Below are 27,245 nucleotides of genomic sequence, written 5' to 3' on the forward strand. Positions count from 1 at the left end.
TTGTCTAAAAAAGACGTTCCTACTCTAAATGTATAAAGCAATAAAGGAATCACCCTGGCTCACATCACTGGCAAGTCTACTAGAGTCAGTCTTCAGAAACTAGGTGATCCAGCAGATCCCTTCCTCATTCATTCTTCAGCAAATGCTTGAGAAGCATCTACTCTGTGCCAGACATTTGTATTAGGTGCTTGAAATACATCAAGGCCAAAACAAACTGCCATTCTAGAGCTTATATTCCAATGAGAAGGGGACAGATGGTAAGCAATACATATAAAAAAATAAACTACATGGTACATTAGAATGTACCTTTAATAAATGTGCCTTTAATAAAAAGAGTAGAGCAAGGAAAAGGGGACTGAGATGATTGGAGCAGGGTGGCAGGTGGTTGTATTTAGTAGTGTGATCAGGGTGCATCTCCCTGAGATTTGAATAAAGGCTTAAAGAAGAGAGAATTGGGGGAGGCATGGGAAGTAGGCAAAAGTATTTGCAGGAAGAGCAGAGAAACAGTTTAAATGAAGGCCCTAAGGAAAGACAGTGCTTGGCATGTTCCAGGAACAGCAAAAAAGGCTAGCACATGGCAAAGAACGAGCGAAGGGGAAAGTCATCAGGATTGAAGACAGAGGACAGGGGACCAGATCATCTAGGATTATAAGTTTTTATAAGGATCCTGCCTTTTACTCAGAATGAAATCAGGTTCCATTTCAGGGGTCTGAGCACAAGAGTGACACGACCTTACCTACATTTAAAAAGAGTCTTCCTATCCCCTACTCAAAATAGATTGTTGGGAGGTAAAAGTTTCTTTCTGTCTTTCTGTAGGTTTTACATTTAGGTAAGTTCATTTTGTGATTATAGTGTGGTTGTTTGCAATGATCAGAGCTGCATACCTCCGCATTTGTGTCCATCAAGAGGGAGATGATGATTATTACCCTCATCAAATGATAGCAAATTTCATGCTGATAGACCCACTCCTGAACCAATCCCTGGGCTCAAAGGAATGCCATATTCTGATTGGCCTTACCTAAGAATTACCCGAAACTATCACTATGGAAGGCCAATGATTACCTTGATTGGCTTCTCCATGAAGCTGGAAATAAAGGCTCAACTACTCCACAGTAGAGAATAGAACGAACATTGAGCTGCCAACAGTAATGCCCTCCAGAAATATACCGGTCTAATGATTACTGTTTTCTTAGCACTTATTCTAAGTAAACATAATCTATGGGCAAAATTTGAGTAGAATACTTTCATTCCATTAACAAATCCTAAGATCGTAATTGTTTTTGCTCGATGCTTTATGATTTCTTTAGAGGTTCTGTCATCAAACCATATATCCCCTAATGTGTAGAGTGTTTTGCAGCTGTTTATTTTTTTTAAGGTTTATTTATTTATTTTGAGAGAGACAGAGAGAGAATGCAAGCAGGGGAGGGGCAGAGAGAGAGGGAGAGAGAGAATCCCAAGCAGGCTCTGTGTTGTAAGTGCAGAGCCGCATGTGGGGCTTGAACTCATGAACCGTGAGATCAGGACCTGAGCCGAAACTGAGAGTCGGGCACTTAACTAACTGAGCCACCCAGGCACCCCTTTAGCTGTTTCTTTTAACCTAAATATGAGACCTTACATTCCTTTCAATATCATCTTGAATGTGGGTTCTATCTTCCTGACACAGGTTATCTGTCATTTGCAAATTTGGTAAACATACTTCATTGTGAATATTAAATAAGGACAAAATCATATTCTTCTTTCTTTTCTTAAAAAGCCACTTTGTTTCTCTAATAGAAAGTGGGTGTAGGGGGTCCGGGGATCATGGACGGAGGTGACAATGCTCCAAGAGAGACATCTATTGTAAAATAATTAAGAGATTTAACCAAATCTGAACTATTTTCAGCTCTCATTTCTCGGTTTTTCATTTCCAGTGTTAAGGAGCAAATGTATTCAAACTACTTAGAAAACTTTAGAAATATTAAAAGATTTTGAAAAGGCCGATGGTTTCCATCTGTTATTTGGTTTCTTTCTTTGTGAAGTTATCAAAGAAGAATTTAGTCAGGAAGAGCTACTCATTCCAGGAATGAGCTGAAAACCTGCATTTTTATTTGCAAATCACTTGTCAGTTATCATTTATGTGGCTATTTACATAAAGCTACATGAATCATAATGCGGATTTTATAATATATTTATAACATTTCAGAGTTTACAATATTTTAAAGCAAAATGATGTTGTTTCCTTTGTATATAGCATGTTTTTTCACCTTTACTTTTCTGTGTATTTTTCTTTACTTTTCTCATTCTCTTCCCTACTTTAGTTCTTTATGCATGATCATTCTAAAAACTGCTGATCCACTCAAACTATTGTGTTCTCTTCCAAGAATAATCTCTATTATATGCACAGTATAGGAAGGACAGCCAGCTATGCTGAGCTTTTTTCAGTGAGCATGTAGATAAGCAGTCACTTTTGCTGAATACAAAAGAGGCAGTGTTTGTGCAAAGACAGTCCTTTGCTCACTGCCATCTAATCCTTCCGTTTTTTAATGTAAAATGTATTTTTATCAAAGTAACACATGCACAAAGCTTAACAAGTAAATAGTTCTGGAAGATTTATCACAAAATAAACAAAACCAAAACTATACTCTTCTGTCTCACCCTTTCCTTATCCCCAAGTACCATGCCCCAGAAACAACCACTTTGAACTCTTTTCCCTGATTTTTCTGGTATTTACCTCTATGCTTCTGAATAATATACTCACTTGCTATTTTCTCACCTATCAATTCTAGACATTATCTGTTGACTTTCTACTTTGGAGTATGACAATTCATATTCCCACCGCACACACACACACACACACACACGCACACATCCATACTTCTCTTCTATCCTCTCATGATAGTGTTTCATAATATTAATTTTGTTAATATTCAGTGCTCGCATTGTGTGAAGACATAACTATTTTTTACAACTGATCCATAGAGTGCACTGTGACTTATTTCCTTACAACTTTTTATTTATCTGAGTTAATTTCTTACCCTATGCTTGCCAACAGCATTACAAAACTGCTCAATATAGTCAGACATTTTTGGTCTATATAAGTTCTTTGTTTTGTCTTAGAGACATCTTTCCTGGGGCCCTCTGGTCTCCTATCATATTGGAACCCAAGAACTGCTATATAGCTGTGTAGCTGTTGGCCTGAGTGTTCTTTGATCAATATCTAATTTATTTCTCCTTTCTTACACGTTGGATGTCTGGCTTCCAGGATACCATATTTTCTTTACTGATATATTCCCTCATTGGGAAATACATCTTCCAGAAGATATCAAAGAAGAAATGCATAGGGAACAAACTTTTTGACATATAAATTTAGTGTATTTAGAAGCATGTTTATTCTATTTTCACACAGATTGATAGTTCTGAAAGGAATCCTTTTTCTCAGTAGTCAGGAAGCTTTGTGCTATGTTTCCTAGGGAAGGAGATGATGGGCATTGACAGGTGAAAAAGAGTACCTGAGTACAGTTTTATCTCTAATTTCTCTTATTGTAAGTGGGGCTGAGCATTTATTTTTGTTTTTATTTTTCTGTAATATTTGTTCAGATTCTATTTGTATGCTTTACTTATTTTTTCTATTTGGCTGTTGACTTTTTTATTTGTAGTAACTCCTTATATATTAAGGAAATCAGCCCTCTTTCTTACAATAGGAATTGCTAATATTTCCCCACAAGGGCTCACTAACCTGAAAGACAATTTGATAGTATTTTTTAAAATTTAAAAATGCATTCTACCCAGGAATTTAGTTTGTAGTATAAAATGACTTAGAAACACAAATATTGATTGCAGAATTATTTGTAAATACTAAAATTGGAGGCAACCTAAATGTTCATCAATGAGATCCAGTGAAATACATCATGATTTACTCATTTGGTGGAATATTATGCAGCCATATACAAAGAAAGAGACAGTTCTAAATGTACCAATAAGGAAAGATTTCTATGACATATTTTTAAAGTTGAAACATAAGTTGCAGAAGTGTGTACTGTAGTTATTGCTTTGAAATAAAAACAGATACTATGTATCTAATCAATTTATGCATTAGAACATTATGCAATAAACTGGTAAGATGGGTTGCTTCTGTAACACAGCAGCTGGGGAGAAGAAGTAGGTGCTTTTTCTTTTTGTAACAGCTTTATTGATATATAATTTATATGATATGAAATTCACCAATATTGAGTATATAATTCAATAAATTTTAGTATATTTGGTATATGTACAACTATCACTACAATCTAGTTTCAGAACATTTCCATCAGCCTAAAAAGAAACCTATGTTAATTTACAATTATTACCCATCTTGTCTGTAGGTATTTACCCTTTCTGGGCATTTTGTATATGCTTTTATACCTTTGGAATTTACTTTATCTATTTTGAATTTATATCACCTATTCAAAGATACATATCAAAAAAATAAATGATCTAACTGATCACATTATTATTCTCTCTTCTCATAAGAAAAAACTGCTTTATGAAAACGTTAAAGGAAGCCTTTGGTACTATATGCAGATGAGAGGAGACAGGAATAAAATCAGAACATTATGAACAAGATCCTATTTCCTACTTTTATTGCATCCATATTAGACCTCGTTTTGTCTTAGCATACACTGAAATTTAGATTTAATCATTGTTCACATAAGTGTAAATCTCTGTAAAAGGTCAAAACATTTACCACTCAGAAGGGAAAGAACAAATTGTTACACTGAAAAAAGATATGGGTATGAAAATAAGACTGTACAGGCACTCACTTTTTATTGCCTTTTTTTTTTAGGAATCCATAAACACTAATATAATCTTGTCATATATTACAAAGGTTGGCCATGTGCTAATGTTGAGATTAATAATCTGTCTCATGGTTAACTCATAAAAATCATGTAAATTTAGATTTGGATGAGGTTTCAAAACTTATCTATGACATTTCCCCAGATTTATTCCACTAGATACCAGCCAATCTAATTACTTCAATGACATCTTTAACCTTTGTGAAAATCTCTATATCGATTTATTTATATGAATACTGTTGATTGTTAACAATCCAAGAGCTAAATTTGTTACCGGTTTCTTGTCGAGTGAATAACAGTTAATAAGTAAAAGAACTATGATGATAGTCTTTATTGAATATTTACCATAACCCATCACTGAACTAGAGAGATACTTTACATACATTAAGGCATTTAGACCTCACAACCATCTAGGATGAAGTCCCTATTTTAAATTCCTTTTTCATTTTCAGTAATAAATCCCGTATTTTCAGTAACAGAAACTTTTTCCTGGAGGAGTTAGTGAACATTCCTAATGTCACACAGCTGCTAAATGAAAGAGCTCAAATCTGAAACTAGTTTTTAATCAACATGTTTTTGTGATATACATTGTTACATTAGCCTCTTTTTGACTCCATGTTATATTTTTGTCCATTTGTCTTACTCCTTCTTATTTGACTTTGATATTTCGTCTAGTATTTTGTATGTCTTGACTTGTAAAGAACTTTAAATCTTTTCTAGAAAGTGGAGGGTTTAAATAAACAATCATATTGACTATTATTTGTTCATATTCTTGTACTTTATTAGGAGAAAAAATAGAGAAAAACGTGGTTTTGTGAATATTATAATATCTTTTGCCATTTAAGGACAAGCTTCCCCTCATGGAGACAGTTTGTCTTTGACCATGCATCAATATTGATTGAGTCAATATGGAGAATATAGAAAATTATGCTAGAGTTCCTGTCCTTTGGGAGCTTACATATTTAATTGTTGAGGGAAAATACATGTACAACACCACAAATATATGAAAAGTGATAGGACTGATAATGGGTCCTTTATATATTGTAAGTCAATGGTGAAGGCAAAGACATTGTTGGAAATAGATTTTTTTTTAATATTTATTTATTTTTGAAGGGGAGAGAGAGAGAGAGAGAGAGAGAGAGAGAGAGAGAGAGACAGAACACGAGCGGGGGGAGAGCAGAGAGAGAGGGAGACACAGAATTCAAAGCAGGGTCCAGGCTCTGGGCTGTCAGCACGGACCCCAATGCGGGGCTCAAACCCACAAACCGTGAGATCATGACCCCAACGGAATCATGACCCCAACTTCACCGACTGAGCCACCCAGGCGCCCCCGAAATAGATTTTTTTAAAGGATTGCCAATCCCTGAGGTAAATAACATTTGTATACTTTTAAGAGTTCTATAGCAAAATATTTGGACAAGATGCTCTTTAAGGTCTGTCCACCTTAAAAATAGTATTATTTTATGAATTGTATAGAACGTACCGGTTAGTGCAGTGAAATACCAATCAATAAAGGAGTAACAGGGTTGCATGTAGGAGGTATAGACCCAGAGTGGGCACTGAGAGTAACTGGAGAAATACAGAGAATACTTGTCCTGTGTGTGTATGTGTGTGTGTGTGTGTGTGTGTGTGTGTGTGTGTGTGTGTGTGTTGTAGTTCGGGGTGACGGATGGAGAAGACGGTAAGTTGCTGGCCAGAGTCACCCCACTAAGCACATTTCCCCAAAATGGATGCTTGTTCAAATTTTGTCAAGCCCCTGAAAAACATGTTAAAGGAAAGGTCCAATATACTATTAGAATTAAAATGAAGACTGTGAGATACACAGAAAAGGGAGTCAATTTGTGTGACCCATTTCAATGTTCCTTCCATCCCTAACCAATGAAGACTGAGGCACCACTCTCATCCCCACTTTCCCTTTCGAGCTCCCAAATGGTAGATCCTAACTATCGCTGCATTTTACATACCTACTCTTTATTACAAGGCTCCACCTGTGTTCTTTTCCATCCTAGGTACTGTGACTGTTTCCTGTAAGTGCTCATTATCATTAGCTGAGGTGAGAATTACATTCTCTCCCAGTTGGCAGGGAACTACAAGGGTCTGGAAGCAAAAATCTAGGTTCAGTCTGATTTGTACAAAGCAATGGTTTCATTTAGTGGGGTAAAGGTTTTGTGTGCGTGTGTGTGTGTGTGTGTGTGTGTGTGTTTGTTTGAGAGGATGGAGAGGGTCTGCAAATAAAAGATGGCGTAGGAGGACAGCTATAAAATGGTTTTTCCTTTGCCCAAGTAGGTCGAGGGTGGCCAAGTTGGGACCTGGTTTGGAGTTAAAAGTGGAGGCTGCTTGGTGGCAGTCGTGCAGTTCTGGGACCACCCCCGTGAGATCCAGGGCAATGGGTGTGAAGGGTTGAGAGGTGTTCCATCCACGCTGCCCAAGAAAGACATCAGGGACTTCTCAGAGGCGCGTGCAAAAAGAAGCTAGGCCGCCCTGCTCCACCGCAGCAGGCCTGGGCCCACAGGGCGGAGGGCGGAGGGCCCCAGGCGCGCGGCCGCGCGGAGGAAGAGGCGGCGGCGACGGCGCCCACTCCCCCTCGTCCCCGCGCCCCGCCGCTCGCCTCCCGCAGCCGGGCGCCGGCGCGCTCGGCTCTTTCCGCCGCCGCCGCTGCCGCGCGCTGCCCCGTGCGCTCCGACACCTTCGGCAATTTCCGTCGGGCCCTGGCCGCCATTTTCTAGCCGCTTGTGTGTCTCGCTGGCTGCGTGGCTCGGTTCTTGTGAGCGAAGCTTTGTCCGGTTCGGCAATGGACGGGTATGTAATGGGGCCGGGAAGGAAGTGTGTGAGAGGGGATTTGGACCCTCCTTCGGCCCGGTTCGGGGTCGGCCAGAAACCCTCCGGCGGCCCCTCCCAGGGCTAGGCTGCCGTTACCCAACCCCCGCCCCATCGCACACACCCCTCCCTTCGCTTCCCCCGGCGGGCTCTGGTCGAGAAAATGAGAAGAAAGCGGGCTCGTAGACTGGAGAGGCATTGGGGCGATGGCGGGGGCGACGACCCCGGAGAGGGAGCGGGCACGGACTTGGCGGCGGGGGATGGGGTGGGAACCCCAGAACGTCTGGCCCGTCCCTGCCCCCTCTAGGAGCCATTTCGATCCGTAACCTGGGACCCGAACCCTGGGTAGCCGCGGCTGTGGGAGCGAATGTTGTGGCCAAAGAGAGAGGCCTGTGTGGGGGTTGTTAGGGGATGGGAGAAAGGCGTCTGTGTGCACCCCAGCCGTCCTCCACCTGCCGGGCCTCGCCCGGCGGGCCCAGGCTGGGGGAGATGCCGGTGGCGGGAGCTCGGGGGAAAGCTAAGTGGGAGCCGCTGGGGAAGGGGGGGGGCGGGGAGGGCGTGCGGCGGCGGGAGGAAGGGGGAAGGCAGATGTCATACTCCTTTGTTTTCACTTGAGTCTGGTAGTGGGGGCGGGAGACCGAAAAAAATGCCTTTTTGTGGGGGCCTAAACGTTCAAGGCTTGGCAAAAGGGCCCAGAAATTAAATCATCTGAAAAACCCAAGTGTTTGTGGTCGGCATCAGTCACATGGGCAAAGGCCAACAGCCATGGCAGAAACAAGAGCAGATAGTCAACACAGGGCCATTTTTTTTTAGCCACTTTGACCGGTTTCGGGAAAAACAAAAAGCCAGAACCGTGCTGCATCCTTGAGAGCCCTAGTGCAGATAGAATGCTGAGTGAGGTGAGGGCAAGGGCTTTGGGAAACGACCGGGACCGGGGTCTCCCTGGTACTTAATGCTCTACATCTGAAAAGACTCAATGATTTAATTGTTGAAAAGGAGGCACCCTTGAGGGCGAAAAGAGAGCTGTATTGGGCCCATTTGGGGGTATAAAAACGAATCATTTAAAAAGTACATCTATTAGAATCAGCGGCAGTATATGAAGAGTCCTGTAAGATATGAGTTTATTTTAATTAAGTGTTTGGAGTTTGGTGTTTTTAAAAGATATTAAGGGAAGACCATATCAAAGTGAACAAAGTCACCAAACTTAAGTTGTCCGAGAGGTTATCTAGAGATAATTTTCCACATGAAATCTAGATCTAAAGAAGTTTGCTATTTCCCCAGGTTAACATGAAAATTGACGGCAAAAGTTGGCACTGGAATTCATGTTTTCTGATTCTGTCAGGATAACTAAAGAATTGTTTTAAGTTTTAAACTATTAATCTAAGTATACTAGCTTTGTGGAAATGGCATTATAGTTTCTTGGGGTTTTGTTCTTTTTGGTATTTAATAGGTTATTAAAAAATACCAGGAGTTTAGTGATTTCATCTTAAGTTTGAAAGCAATTTTTAGAAAACTGAGTTTAAAATAGTACGAAGAATTGTCACTGACCATCTGTGTATCTGTTTTCCATTTGCATGGTTAGTGGAAGATTTATGAATGGTTAACTACCCTAAAGTTTTAGAGACCAACAGTGATCATTAAAAGAATAAGAGGTTGAAACTATTTTTTTTTCTTTACAGAATTGTCACTGAGGTTGCAGTTGGCGTCAAGGTAGGAAAAAATTGTTTGCAACTAATGAAAACAATGGCTGAATCTACTATTACCGTCAATGGAAATTTTTAAGTTAGCTTTTGAAAGTTAGAGTTAACAAAACCCAAGTGTAAAGTGTTTCATTTAATTTTAAAAGTTGGGTTATATAATTTACAATCTAAATAGACAAAACTAAGTTTTTCTAGAAAGTCTGTGAGAACATTCTAAACTAGGTATGAATGGTGTTCAGGGAATGAAAAATGCTTTCAGACATGACTTGTGAATATAAAAATGATATCCCAATTTTCTGAGGGGAAGTTATGGTTTTAAGTGGGCAGAGAAGTGATTTGACATAAATCATATAATTTTATTAATCTAAGTGTTTTTTAACTTTTGATTATGAAGACTAAAATGTGTCAGTAGTGAGCCACATTAGAAATCAGTTATCTTGATCTTTAAAACAAGCGAAACTTGTTTCAGTAATTAGCTTCAAATTCGAGTCAGAAGTTAAGAGCTGGTTTGTCTTTCTATTAAAGGAAAATAGCTGTTATGGTACAGATCATTTGGAATCTTTCCCTCACTTTTTGGCCAGGAAAACTACTCCTTTAGACCTTAGTTCTAATACTTAGGCCTCTGATTTCCTTGAATCGTTGCACATTTTAACAGCATAATATGTTAAAATTTTTGTTTGCAAACCTGTCTGCTGTGTTTGGGCATGGTCCTTGTCTTCTGTCTTTTTAATTTTTCAAGCCTGGCACAACATACTCCAAACCTGATATACAAATACTTGTTGGATGCAGTAACATTTCCCCCTTTCAAATGTGAGTAGTCTTGAGAGGCTGTGTCCTTAGTATAGTGATGGTGACCATTCACAGTATTTTTTGTGATAGTCTTTAGAATACTTTAGGGAATATTTTGTATTTCCTTGCTTATTTTCTGTCCTCTGCCCTGTAGTACACTGGATACTTTTCCATGCTTTAAATTTTTTTTTTAATGTTTTATTTATTTTTGAGAGAGAGAGGGAGGGAGACAGAGCACCATTGGAGTGTGGGGCAGAGAGAGAGAGACAGACAGACAGACAGACAGAATCTAAAGCAGGCTCCAGGCTCTGAGCTGTCAGCACAGAGCCTAACACGGGACTTGAACCTATGAACTATGAGATCATGACCTGAGCCTGAGGTTATGACCTGAGTAAAAGTTGGATGCTTAACCAACTAAGCCATCCAGGCTCCCCACTTATCATGCTTTAATATTTAGGCTTATTTGTTGAGTTTCTACCTATGTACATTGGGGGAGAAAGAGCTTTTTCTGGGGAAGACATTTTTATTTGGCAGTGTTATTTTGTAAGTTGAGGTAGTTGCAGGATTTGAAATCGGGAATAGCTCAAGAGTGCAAGATGTAAAATGTATAGTTCGGTATCCTGTGGAATTTTGTAAAAGAATGAATGACCCAAGTCTGAGTTGTTCACTGTTAGTGGGTGAGGAGAGAAGGAATTCAGACAGGAGCCACCATGAGTAGGCCCAGAGATAGGAGGAGACTCAGGATTGGATGTCCAGGTATGGTTTATTGGTTCTACCAGTTTCTGTATTAGTGGTTTGAGGAGAAAAAAATGGAAAATGATTTAAAAATAATTGCCAACCATTTTTTTTAATCCTTTGTTTAATATAAATTTTGAATAACAAGTTTTGTTTTATGAACTTTTCTGAGACAGTGGTTAAGAATTTTTGCTTTGGAGTCATGCATATGTACAGTAGTTAAGTTCTCATTGTATATATATTTCTATGTGCCCTTAAAAAAATTCAAAGTGGAAGGTATGTCTCCCCAAATCCCAGTCCTGTTTCTCAGGTGTAGGTAATTATGTTAAATTTTTCTTGGTGCTTTTTTTTCCCTCTGAGGTGTTACCATTGTGTATATTATCAAACATTAGCATCCTTGCTTACTTACACAGATGGATTCATAACACATGTACTGGCCCACATCTTGCCTTTTAAAAACATAACTTTATTGAGATTCAATTTGATATAAAATAAACTGGACATATTTTAAGTATACAGCATCTATGAGACCATTATCACAATCAAGATAATGAACATATCATTTTGCCCTTTTGTAACCCTTCCTTCTGCCTTTCTTTCTCCAACCACTGATCTGCTTTCTGTCACTATAGGTTGTTGGCATTTTATAGAATTTTAAATGAATCCGTATGTACTCCCCTTTTATTTGGTCTTATTTCACTGTGATTATTTTGAAATTTACCTGTGTTGTCTGTCAATAGTCCATTCCTTTTTATTGCTTAGTAGTATTACATTTTATGGATATACAGCAATTTATCATTCAACTCTTGATGGACATTTGGTTTTTTTCCAGTTTTTGACTATTGTAAATAAAGCTGTGAACATTCCTGTAGAAGTCTTTGTGTGAACTTTTTGTTTGTCTTGGGGAAATACCTTTGATGGGAATGGTTAGATCATATGATACACATATGTTCTTAACTTTTTAGGAAACTGCAGACTATTTTCCAAAGTGGTTGTATAATTTTACATTGTCACCAATAGGGTATGAGATTTCCAGTCCTTCTGCATCCTTTCCAATGCTTGTCTTTCTGATTCTAGACATTCTAGAGGGGGTGAAGTGGTAATCTTGTGGTTTTAATTTGCATTTCACTAATGTCTGTTATGTTAAATATCTTTTCATGTGTTTTCTTTTGCCAGCTGCATATCATCTTTGGTGAAGTATCTCTTGAGATTGCCTGCCTACTTTTTAAATTGGGTTACTATTGAGTTTTAAGAAGCCTTCATTCTGGTTATAAGTCCTTTATCAGATATATGGTTCATAGATTTTTTTTTTTTTTTTTTTTTTGCCATTTGTAATTTCATTCTCTCAGTAGTGTCTTTTAAAGAACAGCAATTTTTAATTCTGATGACCTTTACCATTTTTGTCTTCTTATGGCTTGTGCTTTTCATGTCTTGTCTAAGCCATCTTTGCCTAACCCAAGGTCACAAAGATTTTTTTCCTTTGATTTGTAATAGAAGTTTCATAGTTTTGGGTTTTGCATTTGAGTTTTTTTTTTTCTTTCTTTTCTTTTTTTAATATGGTGCATTTCTTTTTTGGGGGGTATGGAGTTAAACTTTTTCCAGCACTGTTGAAAAGGCTGTCTTTTGTTCATTGAATTGCTTTGCACCTTTGTCAAAAATCAGCTATCTGTATGAGTGGTTCTATTTCTGTACTGTATCCTTTTCCATTGACCCATTTTTGTCCATGTAGATGCCAAAAACATACTGTCTTAATTACTGTGACTTTATGTTAAGGCTTGACATCAAGCAATCATGGTTTTCTTTATTTTTTTTTTAAAGTTGTTTTGGCTCTTCTATGTCCTTCATGTTTTTATAGGAGTCAGTTTCTACAGAAAAGCTTGCTGGGATTTTATTGGAAGTAACTTGAATGTAAAAAGCAATTTGAGGTAAATTGACATCATGACAACGTTGAAGTTTCCCACTCATGAACACAATTTATCCATTTACTTAGATCTTCTTTAATTTCTTATAGCAGTGTTTAGGTTTTTTTAAACTTATTTTGAGAGAGAGTGAGAGTGCACATGTGTGCAGGAATGAGGGAGGGGCAGAGGGAAGGGGAGAGAGAGAATCCCAAGCAGGCTCTGTACTGACAGTGAGGAGCCCGATGCAGGGCTCGAACCCACAAACCGTGAGATCATGATCTGAGCCGAAATCAGGCACTGGATGCTTAACCCACTGAGCCACCCAGGCGCCCCAGCAGTGTTTAGTTTTCATTGTACAGTTTTTGTACATTTTTGTCAGATTTATTCCTATTTCAGTGTTTTTTGGTGCTGTTATAAATGGTATTTTTAAAATCTCAGTTTCTAGTTAGCAGTGGAGAAAAATACAAATATTTTGTGTATTGTTCTTGTATTATTCACTCTTGCCAAACTCACTTGTTAAGATATAATAGCTTTTTTTGTAGACGCTATCAGGTTTTCTACATAGACCGTCTTACTTTTTCCTTTCCTATCTGGATGCCGTTTTTTTCCTGTGATATCTTAGTATAGTGCTGAATAGAAGTGATGATATTAGGGTGAACACCTAAATGCTATTCTTTCTTAAATGTTTGGGCAGTTCACCAGTGAAGTTGTGTGGGCCTGATGTTGTTTTCTTTGTGGAGGTTTTAAATGACACATTTAGTTTATTTAATAGATCCAGGACTACTCAGGTTATCTATTTCTTCTTAAGTGAACTTTGGTGATTTGTGCCTTCCGTGTGAATTAGTCCATTTCATCCAAGTTACTGAGTGTATTTGCATAGAGTTGTTTATGATAATTACCTTTTTATACTGTTGATGTCTGTAGGATCTGTAGTGCTGTCACTTTTTTCATTCCTGATATTGATCATTTGTGTCTTTTCTCTTTTTTTCATTGTCAGTCTAGCTAGAGATTATTGATTTTATTAATAGTCTCCAAAAATCAGCTTTTGGTTTCATTGAGTTTTCTATTTCCTATTTTATTGATAACTACTGTTTTAATTTTCTTCTGCTTTGCATTTAGTTCTTTTTCAACTTAGTTATGTTGAAGCTGGTATTGTTGACGTGATACTTTTCTAACATAGAGGTTTAGTGCTATATATTTTCCTTTTTTTATTTAATTAAAAATTTTTTAATGTTTTTATTTATTTTGGAGAGACAGAGCGTGAGCAGGGGAGGGGCAGAGAGAGGGAGACACAGAATCTGAAGCAGGCTCCAGGTTTTGAACTGTTAGCACAGCTGGGCTTGAACTTGTGAACTGAAAGATCATGACCTGAGCCAAAGTTGGACGCTTCACTGACTAAGCCACCGAGGTGCCCCTATATATTACCCTCCTAAGTACAGCTTTCGTGGCCTCTCTCAGATTTTTTTTTTTTAAGTTTATTCATTTCGAGAGAAAGAGAGAGAGAGAACCCCAAGCAGGCTCTGCACTGTCAGTGCGGAGCCAAATGCGGAGCTGGAACTTGGGAACCGTGAAATCATGACCTGAGCTGAAATTAAGAGATGCATACTTAACTGACTGAGCTACCCTAGCTGAGTTACCTAAGCACCCCTGCATCTCTATAATTTTGACATGCATACTTTTTATTCAGTTCAAAATGCATTGTAATACATTTTTCTGCCCCATGTGTTATAAGTATGTTATTTATTTAATTGCCAAATATTATGAGTGTTCCATAGATGTTTGTTACTTTTCTCGTTTAATTTTTTTTTTTAGTTTGTTTTTGAGAGAGCTAGAGCCCTCGCGTACTCTTGCACACGTGCACACGCACGTGGGAGAGGGGCAGAGAGAGAGGGAGACACACTCTGAAACAGGCTCCAAGCTCCAAGCTGTCAGCACAGAACCTGATACGGGGCTCGAATCCATGAACTGTGAGATAATGACCTGGGCTGAAGTTGGGTGCTTAACCAACAGATGCCCCAATGTGTCTATTATTTTAATTCAATTCCATTGTGGCTAGAGAACATATTGTAAGACTTCAATCTTTGTAAATTTGTTGAGACTTGTTTTATGATCCAAATATCATATATCTTAAGTTTTATGTGCACTTGATATAGATGTGTATTCTGCTCTTGGGTAGTGTTTTATAAATGTCATTTGTTTATTGATAATGTTGTTGAAGTGATCTCTGTCCTTCTTGATTTTCTGTGTATTGTGCTATCACATTGAGAGAAGGATATTGAAATTTCCTCTTTTACCTGTGCATGTCTAAGTTTCTCCTTGCAGTTCCAGTTTTTATTTATTTATTTATTTATTTATTTATTTATGTTTTTTAAGTTTATGATTAGTACATGAATGTTTAGGATTACTATGTCTTCTTTGTGCATTGACTCCTTTTTTATTATGTAGTGACCATTTTATCCTTGGTAATACTCTTTACTTTAAAATCTACTTTTATGGTATAGCCATTCTGGCTTTCTTTTGAATAGGGTTCACATGGTATATCTTTTTCCATTCTTTTACTTTCAACCTATTTGTGTCCTTAGATTTAAAATGTGTTTTTTGTAGATAGCATAAAGTTGGAATTCCATTTTTACATCCAACTTACACTCTCTTGTTTTGACTAATAAGATTAGTTTTAAAACTACTACTTTGCTGTTTTTCTGTTTGTGCTTTGTGTTCTTTGTTCCCTTTTTCTGCTATCTTTTGGATGGATACTGTTTTAATTCCATTATATCTCTTGTTAACTGATTAGCTTATAACTCTGGTTATATTGGTGGCTGGTTTTAGGAGTTGTATCATACATCTCTAACTTACAGTCTTCCTTCAAGACTTATTTCTTCTCTCTTGGCCTCTGTACTATTGGTATCATATATTTTACTTTTGTATATGTTACAAGTCATATATTATTTGTTGAAACAGCCAATTATCTTTTAAATACTACTTAAACAATAAGAAAAATATTTTCTATATTACAACACAGTTGTGTGCATGCATTGAATATTCGGGGGGATTTTCCACAGATTCCCAGAGCTGCCTCTGTGCAACTCTCTTTGGTACTTTGCTGCAGAAACCCTACTTGCTTTGGTCTCCTTGGACTCATGTCCTCTTAGGGAGTTTTTGAAGTTTGGCCATTTTCTCCACCTGGGCTGTGCCATGGCCTGGTCTTTCAAGATAGTAAGCTGGGGCAATCATGGACTGACCTTACTTGTTTTCTGAATTTCAGGGATCATTGTCCATCATTGTCTGGTTCTTGAAAACCATTGTTACACATGTCCTGTGTAATTTTTTTTTTTTTTTTTTAAAGTTTCAGTGGGAAACTCGTGCATATTACACCATCTTGCCTGGAAGTACAAGTCCACCTACTTTCTCCTTTTTTCAAAAAAAAATTACATAATGTGGTCTGTAGTTCTAGATCTGCCTCATTCTTTGTTATATGGCTACACCACAATGTCGTTTCTCTGTTGATGACATAGTTTGATTCTAGTTTGCAGTTAAAGAGTATGTGGAAATATTTACAATGGAAGTAAAAATCCTGTGTCAAATGAAATTTACAGTTTAAAAGTTTATGAAAACCAGAATGCCAAAAGGATTCTTTCCACAACTATGTATGGGAATGCCTGTTTCTCCACACCCTTATTAATTCTGGGTTTTGAACAATTTAGAGTATCACCTAATTTTAGGCTAAAAAATTGTTTTACAATTTATATTTTGAAATGGGTGAGATTTTGAGAATTTGACTTTATATATCTTGTCCTGTGAACTGCCTTTTTGTATACCTGACCTATTTTAATGATCATCTTTGTTGCACTTCTGTGTAAAATTGATTTCCTGTACACATTGTAGGTACATTTTCTTACAGATTATTACTTTGAATTTCTTCATGTAGTGTTGGACATATAGATTTATTTGTATTATTAAGGAGTATAGTTTTTTTTTATTTGATCTTAAATGTTTTAGCTTCAGGTCCTTTATTTTTAGATGAGATTATAATAGTTTTGAAGATTAAATGTGATTATGCATAAAAAGTATTTTTCACAAACCAGGTCCTCAGTTAATATTAACTGATTTGCACTACATATAGAATATCTGAATTTTATAACTTTAGGATTTGTTGAAATTTCATTTTTCATTACCCATATAAATTTGATGTAGCTACTCAGTTGATTTTAGACTTCTTTTTGGTTAGCTTACTGAGAGTATAAAAAGAAATTTGTGAGTTTTTTTTAAAGATTTTTTAAAAAATTTATTTATTTATTCTGGGTGGGGGCAGAAAGAGAGGGAGAGAGAATTCTTAGCAGGCTCCACACTCAGCACAGAGTCTGACAAGGGGCTTAATCTCATGATCAGGAGATCACGATCTGAGCTGAAATCACAAGTTGGGTGCTTAACCAACTGAGCCATCCAGGCGCCTCAGAAATTTGTGAATTTTTAATGAAGAGATTTGTTGCATTTCTGTAAAATGGTTTTTTTGTTCTTTGTAATTTGTAATTAACTTCATGGTTTCATTTCTATACTCTTAACCAATTTGACACTGAAATCGCAGTATAATCGGCCTTTTACTGAGGAAAACAGAAATGAATGAAGTGATTGCACAGTAATTCAAGATTATACTCCTTGTGGTAAAATGTTAACTTTTTGGATGGATATTTTAAACAGTGAAATTGGTGCTACCTCTCATACTAAATTAACTACTAAATGAAGCCTTTAAAACTGGACAACAGAGGACATATTTGTTAAAATAAATTATTAGCATTTTCCACGTTGGATCTCACTGGTATTTAGAAAGCACTGTTTGTAAATTGCTGAACTTAACTGTTTGAGATGTGAATTCACCAACATGGGCTTTTTAGATAATTGCAATGAAATAATGCTAGATGTTACTTTTTGTAACGATTGAATATAACTGGTTGTTTATAGTAAGTATGTTATTAAAAACTTCTGTTTGGGCTTTTAGAGTGTGATTTTTCTTAAAATGCTACATATGCATGCTTAGGTGTTTATATTTGAATTGCAAGTTACAGACATTTATAGTGTGTCTACAAAATGCCAACACTGTTAACTGGCAATTCAGAAACACTGAGAATATGTGCTCTTTGAGGGTAGAGGTAGGGACCTTATTTGTTTTATTGCTCTTCCATCATCAGTAGTATGTGTTAAGTAGTACATACACACTAAATATTTAATAACTCCTAATGGGTCTGGCTTCAGTATGCTTATCATCTCAAGCCACTTATCAGTGAAAAGATAAACATCAATTTTATTTCATAACATTCTTCCTTTTTGCTGGAGATCCAAAAGAGCTGTGTCTTCTAGGACCTCATCTGGTTAAAGAGATAACACAAGGTTTAAGCAAGTGCCTATGGCTGTTATAAAAGAGATTAGTCTGGTTTGGTAGGATCAGAGTAGACCTCACGAAAGTAGTGAGTTGTGACCTGTACATTAAAAATATTTGGGGAGAGGAGGTGAGTAGTGTATATTGAGGGAATGACATGGCCAGAGTTGTGTTGATGGGCTGGCACAAATTGAGAACCACTGAATAGCTTTTGTGTCAGTAGATTTGTATATGAATTTGAGAGAAAGATGGCACACAGGTTGTAGAAGGTCTCAAGTGCAGGTTATGAAATCTGTACTTCATCTGGTAGGCACTATTCTGTAAATACTGGTAAGTTCCCATACATAAAAAGTAGCTCATTATTATCCTCTTGTTAGAATTTGGAGAATTAACTCCAAGAAGACTGGCTTTGGTATTACGTGGGGTGCTATAAATTAGAATCATGAGTCTCTCTAAATTTAAAATTTAAACTCTTATGTGGTCTCTTTGTGTTGCTAAAGTGTAATATTTAGTTTTGGACATAATGCATTAGGGGCGTAAGGTGGTTAAGTAATATTTTTACTTTAGAAGTGGTAAAAGTATCACAGAAACTTATCATGAAAGATGTGTTTTTGAGCAATGATTTTTTTATACCTATTGTGAAATTTGAACATAGAAAAAGACCTGATAGTTATGAACCACTATTTGTCACATAGTCCCAATAATCATCAATAAACCATTGCTAGAATTTGTGATATTCACTGTACTTTTCTCCTATGTTATTTAAAAAAAAATTTTTTTTATGTTTATTCATTTTTGAAAGACAGAGAGAGCACAATCAGGGGTGGGGCGGAGAGAAAGGGGGACACAGAAACTGAAACAGGCTCCAGGCTCTGAGCTGTCAGCACAGAGCCCGACGTGGGGCTCGAAGTCACGAACTGCGAGATCATGACCTGAGCCGAAGTCGGATGCTTAACTGACTGAGCCTCCCAGGCGCCCCTCTCCTATGTTATTTTGAGATGAGTAGCAGATACAGTATTTTACTTGTAATGTTTTGGTGTGTCTCATAAAGATAAGAATTTTTTTTTTTTTGATATAACCAGAATACTGTTAAGGACAGAAAAAAAAAACATTCCTTAATGTTATCAAGTGCCAAATTAATGTTACAATTTTTAATTTTTGGGGTGCCTGGGTGGCTCAGTCAGTTGAGCATCCGACTTTAGCTTAGGTCATGATCTCATGGTCTGTGAGTTCGAGTCATGTGTCCGGTTCTGTGCTGACAGCTCAGAGCCTGAGGTCTGCTTCTGATTCTGTGGATCCCCCTCTCTCTGCCCTTCCACCTCTTGTGCTCTGTGTCTCTCTCTCAAAAACTGAATAAAAACATAAAAAGAAAATTGAATAAAAAAACATTTTAATTGTCTCATAAAGGTCAAAGTATTTGTTACAGGGTTTTTTGTTGTTTTTTTTTTTTTTTTTTTTTGTGAGAAGGAGAGATCAGGATGAAACAAGATGAGCAAATTCAATAGGTTGATAAGCCTTTTTTTAGTTTTTTTTTTAATCTGCATGTTATCCTTTCGTGAAGTTTGTTTTTTTTTTAACATTGCATTTTATTAAACATTTTTTTTCATGTTTTATTTTATTTTTGAGAGAGAGAGAGACAGAGAGGGAGCAGGGGAGGGACAAAGAATCTGAATCAGGCTTCAGGCTCTGAGCTGTCAGCACAGAGCCCTGCACAGAGCCTGATGCGGGGCTGGAAATCACAGGCAGTAAGATCATGACCTGAGATGAAGTCGGATGCTTAACCAGCTAAGCCACCCAGGCGTCTCATTGCATTTTATTTTTGAAGAAAACTTGTTGATTCCACAGAATTGCCCCCCGAGTCTACATCTACTAATTGTGTTCTGATGTTATAATTTAAAATGTTCATGTATCTGTCAATTGGTGTTGGATCTAGAGACTATCATATTCTTTTTTGTTTGTTTTTGGTAATATTTTATAAGTGGTGGTATGTTTTTACATTAGAAGACATTTGATTTTTGTGTGTGTCTGTAATGTTATTCCCAATAATATTTCTTATAATAACTTCTTTCACCTTTTTTGTGTTCATCATTGTCTGCTCAGCATAGTTCAGTAGACAGCTGTTATCAGTATTCTTGAAGGATATGTAAAAGAAATGTATCTTAAAGTTCACTTAAAATTTATATGATGGAAAGACAGTATTAAAGTTCAACTTAAATTGTAGTTATTGATGGTAGACAAGAATTTTTTAGTGGAGGTCTTGTCAAGAGCATGTGATTTAGAATTTGCTAGCAGGCTAGAGTATGGCCTCTCTATAACATTGAAGGTAATTTCTGAGCTTTAGTTTAACAAATTTTTAAATGGTCTTAATAGGACTTACCTCAAAAATTATTTTGGAGATTAAATGAAATAACATGTAAGATTTAGCACAGAATGGCACATAAGTGCTCAAATGAGGATCATGGTTGTTACTGTAGCTCTTTACTGTGTACACCTGATTTGGGAGGAACACCACAGTGGACTCCCAGATATGAACTTTTTTAACTGGCTGTTAGAGACAAAATTTTTTCTTTAAAAATTAAAATTAAAATTTTTAAAAAGTTTATTTATTTTTGAGAGAGAGTGTATGCACACATGTGCCAGGTAGGGGAGGGGCAGAGAGAGAGGGAGATGAGGATCTGAAGCCAGCTCCCCGCTGACAGCAGAGTCTCTGATGCAGGGCTCAAACTCATGAGCCACAAGATCATTATCTGAGCTGAAGTCAAATGCTTAACTGACTGAACCACACTGGTGCCCCCAAATTAAATTTTTTATTGAAGTATAGTTGACATACATAGTATTAGTTTCAGGTGTACATAATTTTTTTCAATAGCTTACTAATGTTTTTTTAGTAATCTCTGTAATCTCAAGTAATCTTTAGTAATCTCAAGACCCCGAAATCAAAGGAGTCGCATGCTTTTCCAAGCTGAGCCAGCCAGGTATCCCCTCAAGTGTACATAAGTTGTTTTTTTTTGTTTTTTTTTTTAACATTTATTTATCTTTGAGAGAGAGAGAGAGCATGAACAGGGGAGGGTCAGAGGAAGAGGGAGACACAGAATCTGAAACAGGCTCCAGGCTCTGAGCTGTCAGCACAGAGCCCGACGCGGGGCTCGAACCCACAGACCGCGAGATCATGACCTGAGCCGAAGTCGGATGCTTAACCGACTGAGCCACCCAGGCGCCCCTGTACATAAGTTTTTAAGAGAGCTTTGAGTCCAGGTTAAAAATAGCTGGGCAGATAACCCTACAGAGAGAATTAGTAAATTAAAACAAAAATTACTCAGAATTTAACACAGAGCAACAAAAAAGCAGAGGTTAAAAGAGGAAAGGAAGAGAAATTCTAATAACAAATTATCTAGACTACCAGAAAGTGAAAGTTAAAGATTGCAGGGAAGTGGAATATGAAAGTTTAAAAACTAATTTACCAAAATTGATGAGCTTCATGAATTCTTAGATTTAGGAATCACAAGAAAACCTAGCCACATCACAGTGAAAGAGCAAGCCATTAGACACACGGAAGAGCTTTAAAGCAGCCATAGAAAAACCAGATTTCCCAAGAAGGAGTAACAACTGTAAAGATACAATATGTTTCTTCAGCAACATGGGGGTCCAGAAGATGGTGAAATAGTATCTTCAAGGTGTTGAATGAAAATAACTACCTACCTGTTATTTTGTAGTCCGCTAAATTATCACTTAAAGAGAAGAACAAAATAGTTATTTCAGAAACCCCTTTTCCCTTCACCCTCCCCCAAAAAAGGCAATTGAGGAAATTCATCAACAGTGAAGAATTTCTAGAGTTTATGCGGTAGGAAGAAAGCTGATGACTCCAGAAAGGAGGTTTGGGGTAGGAAAAGTAAGGTTAACCAAGAAGTTGGTAGGCCTGTGGGTAAATATAATTATTGACAGTATGAGAAAGTGATAGCAGTGATTGTTTGATTTGGGCTTTAAAAAGTTGAACTAAAAATATTATAACAACATGTAAGAGAGTAGTTGAGTAACTGATGTTTAAGTTCTGATGCTTCTAATATTGTTTTGAGCTATGGTGTCCATTATAGTAGCCACTAGTCATATGTAGTCATTGAGCACTTGACATATGGCTAGTCTAAATTGATCTCCAGTTAAAATTTTTAAAAAGTTTATTTATTTTTGAGAGAGAGTGTATGCACACATGTGCCAGGTAGAATGTACATAAACTTCCAAGACTTAGTATGATAAAAAAAGTAATTTTATATTTATTAAATGTTAGTATTATTTTGTGTTCAATAAAATTGTGTTCTTTTTTTGTCTTTTAAAAATACGGTTATTAGAACATTTAAAAGATCGTCTTACATTATAAGATCATCCTATATGCTCATCTTACATTTCTTTTGGACTGTACCAGTCTGGAGGGTGGAAATTTTAAGACTAAAGTGAATCAGATAAATTTGTATTTTAAAATTGTAAGGGTCAACACAGTAAACATAGGGACAGAATATATAACTTCTAAAATAATTGGAGAATGGGGGTGACTAAAATTAAAGACATCTAATCCAAAAGAATTCAGGGGGGGAAAAAGTAAAAAAGGTCACAAAGTGAACTCATTTTAATGGTGTTAGGAAAGGTTCGTTGGAGGGTTCCTTTCAGCCTTTAAATGTAGAATTTTGAAGGTATGGAGTTGGACTTAATTTAACCCTAATTATCTCCCAAAGTCTCCATTTTCAAATACCATCACATTGGGAATTACAATTTGAATGTATGAATTTTGGTGGTCATTAACATTCAGTTCGTTGCATCCTATATTTCCCTCCACTTCCACCCCAGGTAACCACTATCTTGAATTTGGTGTTTGCCATTCCTGTGAATGTCTGTACTTTCCCTGTGTGTGTTATTTATGTTTTGTGTCATAAGCAATATATGGTTTTGTTCTACATATTTAAACTATGTATATGTGCCGCATGCTGCTTGTATTCTCTAACTTGTTCTTTTTGTTCAATGTTATTATTTAATTTTTTAACGTTTGTTTACTTTTGAGAGAGCACAAACAGGGGAGGGGCAGAGAGAGAGGGAGAAACAGAATCTGAAGCAGGCTCCAGGCTCTGAGCTGTCAGCCCAGAACCTGATGCAGGGCTCGAACTCTGACTGTGAGATAGGTCATGACCTGAGCCAAAGTCAGACGCTTAACCAACTGAGCCACCCAGGTCCCCATTTTTGTTTTTTTTAACCCAGGTTTACATGTGGCTCTAATTCATTTTCATTGCCATATGGTGTATGATTATGTGAATATACCTTACCCTACTGACAAATATTGAGGTTGTTTCTAATTTTTTCCTGTTATAAATTACTGCTGTGAGTATTCTTGTGCATGCATTAATAAATGCCACTATTCAGGTTTCTCTGGAAGTGGAATTGCTGGATTATATTATGTGTCTGTTTGCAAGTTGATATTGATACGTTGCATTCCTAAATGGTTGTGCTAATTTATACTTTACTAGCAGTGTATGGGAATTCTTGTTTCTGTACGTCTTCTCTGATAATTGGCGTTGTTGGAATTTTTAATTGTCAGACTGAGGAACACGTGAATAGATCTCTTGTTTTAGTTTGAATTTCCTGAAAATGGATACATTTTCTTATTTATAGGCCATTCTTGTTAAATACCTGTTCATGGATATAGTCTGTCCATTTTCTTTTTAATGTAGTTTTTATCCTTTTTTAAATTGTTTCCTAGGAGTTTTATACATTATGGGTCCTAAAGCCATGTTACTTACATACATTAACTCCTGTCTGTGGCTTGTGTTTTTTTTTTTTTTTATTGAATAGAATTTGGAAATTTTAATGTCACATTTATGTTTTAGTTCTAAGAAATTTTTCTTTAACTCAAGATCTTATATATAGTGGTTTTTATCATGAAAGTTTTGAAATTTTGGTTTTCACATTTAGGGCCTCAGTCTACCTGGAATTTAACTTTAGTATATGATAAAGGTTTAATGATTTTTCCCCCCTTATGAATAACCCATTTAGTACCAACTTAATTGAATAGTTCATGTTTTTTCCCCACTGATCTGCAGTGTCAGCTGTCAGATTTCCATAGATGGATGGAACTGTTTCTGGGCTATCTGTTCTGTTTCATTGTTTGTCTGTCCTGTACCAGTACCACAGTGTCTTAATTTAGTGTAACGTCACAGTAAGTCTTGGAACCTTGTAGAGTGAATTTCACAACTTTGTTCTTCAAAATTGTCTTGGCACTTTCTTTACCATGTGTATTTTAAGATCAGTCGGCTGAGTTCCATGAAGACTTTTTGGTTTGGATTAAATTGCACTAAGTTTGGGGAGCTTGACTGGTTCAGTCGGTTAAGCATCTGACTCTTGATTCGGCTCAGGTCATGATCTCATGGTTCGTGAGATGGAGCCCTGTGCAAGGCTCTGCACTGACTGCACAGCGTGCTTGGGATTCTCTTTCTGCCCCTCCCCTGCTCCCGTGCATGCTCTCCCTCTGTCTCTCAAACATTTAAAGAAGTTTATAGGATAATTGTAATATTATATTTACATTATCAATAAAATAAGATGGCAGTGCTTGAGCTCAAAGGTAGGAAACTATAACATTTGAAAAATTTACCTCTTTCTTCCCCATAATATTTTCTGCAATTATAGAGGTTATGCTTAATGCGCTAGCCAAAAAGGAAAGTAAATTAAATCACCAGTGATTTTACCAAAGTTAATCAGCACTGTATGTACTTCCCATCATTTCCTCTATATATTACAAAGATTTTAAGCAGCTTATATATAAAGGGTGAGGAAAGAGGGACACGTCTTTGATAAATAGTTCAATTTCTTCCAAAGTTACTAGTTTATTTACTGCTTTCTTAGAAAATTATATTTTACTGGGTTTCAGATATCTCAGAATTCTATAGCATTTTTAAATTCCTTTTTATTGCTAATTTTGATCATTTGTATTCTGTTTATTTCTCTTGTCAGAGACCTTATTTTACTGGTCTGTAAAAAGAATCAGCTTTTCTTATTTTTTTTTTGTTTCTGTAATTGATTAATCTGTGCTTTTATCCTTATTTTTCTGCCTCACATGAAATTTATTTTATTGTCTTTTAGTCTACTTGAGATCCTGAACTCATTGACTTTCTTGTTTAAAAGTGGATTCAGGGAACGCTCAGTCTGGTGAGCGTACGATTTTGGCTCAGGTCATGATCTCACGGTTCATGAGTTCAAGCCCTATGTCAGGCTCTGTGTTGACAGCTCAGAACCTGGAACCTGCTTCAGATTCTGTGTCTCCTCTCTTTGCCCCTTCTCTGCGTGCGTGCTCTCTCTGTCTCTAAACTAAATAAACATTAAAAAATTTTTTTTCTCAGACTGTCTTATAGTACTGTACTCACCCTTGTGATGAAATAATGGCTATGCGAGGAGATGAAGTGAGGTGAATGACATAGGTGCATTGTGATGTAGGATTAGGATGCTCTTGACCTTCTGACAATACCTCAGAAGAAGGATCATCTACTTCCAGGCTATGGTTGGCCATGAGTAACTGAAATTATAGGTAAGAGGGGACAACTGTATATGACTTGAAAATATTTTCTCCCATTCTGTAGGTCCTCAGGTTGCCTTTGGTGTCAAATCCAAAATATCATTGCCTAGACTCTTGTTAAGGAGCTTAGCCCCTATGTTTTCTTTGAGTTTTATGCTTTCAGATCTTATATTCAAGTATTTAATTCATTTTGAGTTAGTTTTTGTGTATAGTTTGAGATAGTAGTCTAGTTTCATTCTTTTTATATGTGGCTGTTCAGTTTTCCCAGCACCATTTATTGAAGAGACCGTTTCCCCATTGTATATTTTTGGCTCCTTTGTCATAAATTAATTGACCATATATATGTGCGTGTGTGTGTGTGTGTATGTATGTATGTATGTATGGTTGCATTTCTTTTCTATTGATCTATGTATCTAGTTTTTAGGCCAGTACCATCGTGTTTTGATTACTAGTTTGAAATCAGGGAGTGTGATGCCTTCAGCTTTGTTCTTCTTTATCAAGATTGCTTTAACTCTTCAGGGTCCTTTGTGGTTCTGTACAAATAGTAGGATTGTGTGTTCTATTTCTGTGAAAAATGCTGTTGGAATTTTGATAGGGATTGCATTGAATTTGTAGATTGCTTTGGGTAGTATGAACATTTTAATGATACTGATTTTTTTCCAAACCAGGAGCACAGAATGTCTTTCCATTTATTTGTGTCAATTTTTTTTCCCTTTTTAAATTTTTTAAAAACTTCATTATTAAACTTTCAAGATACATAAAAAGTAGTGTGAATGGTAATGGTACAGTAATACACAAATCCTTCTTGTTGGAGAATATTAAAGTAAATCTCAGAGATCATTTCATGTCCTCACTAAATACTTTATCGTGTGTCTCTAACATACTAATCTCCTAAGGATGATATTGATACCATTATTATACCTTAATAAAATTTAAAATAATTTTTTTTTTATGAAATTTATTGACAAATTGGTTTCCATACAACACCCAGTGCTCATCCCAAAAGGTGCCCTCCTCAATACCCATCACCCACCCTCCCCTCCCTCCCACCCCCCATCAACCCTCAGTTTGTTCTCAGTTTTTAACAGTCTCTTATGCTTTGGCTCTCTCCCACTCTAACCTCTTTTTTTTTTTTTTTTTCCTTCCCCTCCCCCATGGGTTCCTGTTAAGTTTCTCAGGATCCACATAAGAGTGAAACCATATGGTATCTGTCTTTCTCTGTATGGCTTATTTCACTTAGCATTACACTCTCCAGTTCCATCCACGTTGCTACAAAAGGCCATATTTCATTTTTTCTCATTGCCACATAGTACTCCATTGTGTATATATACCACAATTTCTTTATCCATTCATCAGTTGATGGACATTTAGGCTCTTTCCATAATTTGGCTATTGTTGAGAGTGCTGCTATGAACATTGGGGTACAAGTGCCCCTATGCATCAGTACTCCTGTATCCCTTGGATAAATTCCTAGCAGTGCTATTGCTGGGTCATAGGGTAGGTCTATTTTTAATTTTCTGAGGAACCTCCACACTGCTTTCCAGAGCGGCTGCACCAATTTGCATTCCCACCAAC

The 27,245-nt window shown here is 36.9% G+C and overlaps 1 protein-coding gene across 4 annotated transcripts in view; it reads left to right on the plus strand.

Moving 5' to 3' along the window:
- Positions 1–7,524: 7,524 nt before the first annotated feature.
- The window catches only part of PTBP2 (polypyrimidine tract binding protein 2), an 83,968-nt gene continuing 64,247 nt past the window's right edge, over positions 7,525–27,245 (plus strand). For all 4 annotated transcript variants that reach the window (XM_030324326.1, XM_030324327.1, XM_030324328.1 and 1 more), the window contains exons 1-2: positions 7,525–7,610; positions 9,308–9,338. In XM_030324326.1, the coding sequence (XP_030180186.1) occupies positions 7,603–7,610; positions 9,308–9,338 (39 nt within the window). In that variant the 5' untranslated portion in view covers positions 7,525–7,602. The remainder of the gene's footprint in view (positions 7,611–9,307; positions 9,339–27,245) is intronic.

This window comes from Lynx canadensis, chromosome C1, assembly GCF_007474595.2.
Source record: "Lynx canadensis isolate LIC74 chromosome C1, mLynCan4.pri.v2, whole genome shotgun sequence".
NCBI classification, from domain to species: domain Eukaryota; kingdom Metazoa; phylum Chordata; class Mammalia; order Carnivora; family Felidae; genus Lynx; species Lynx canadensis.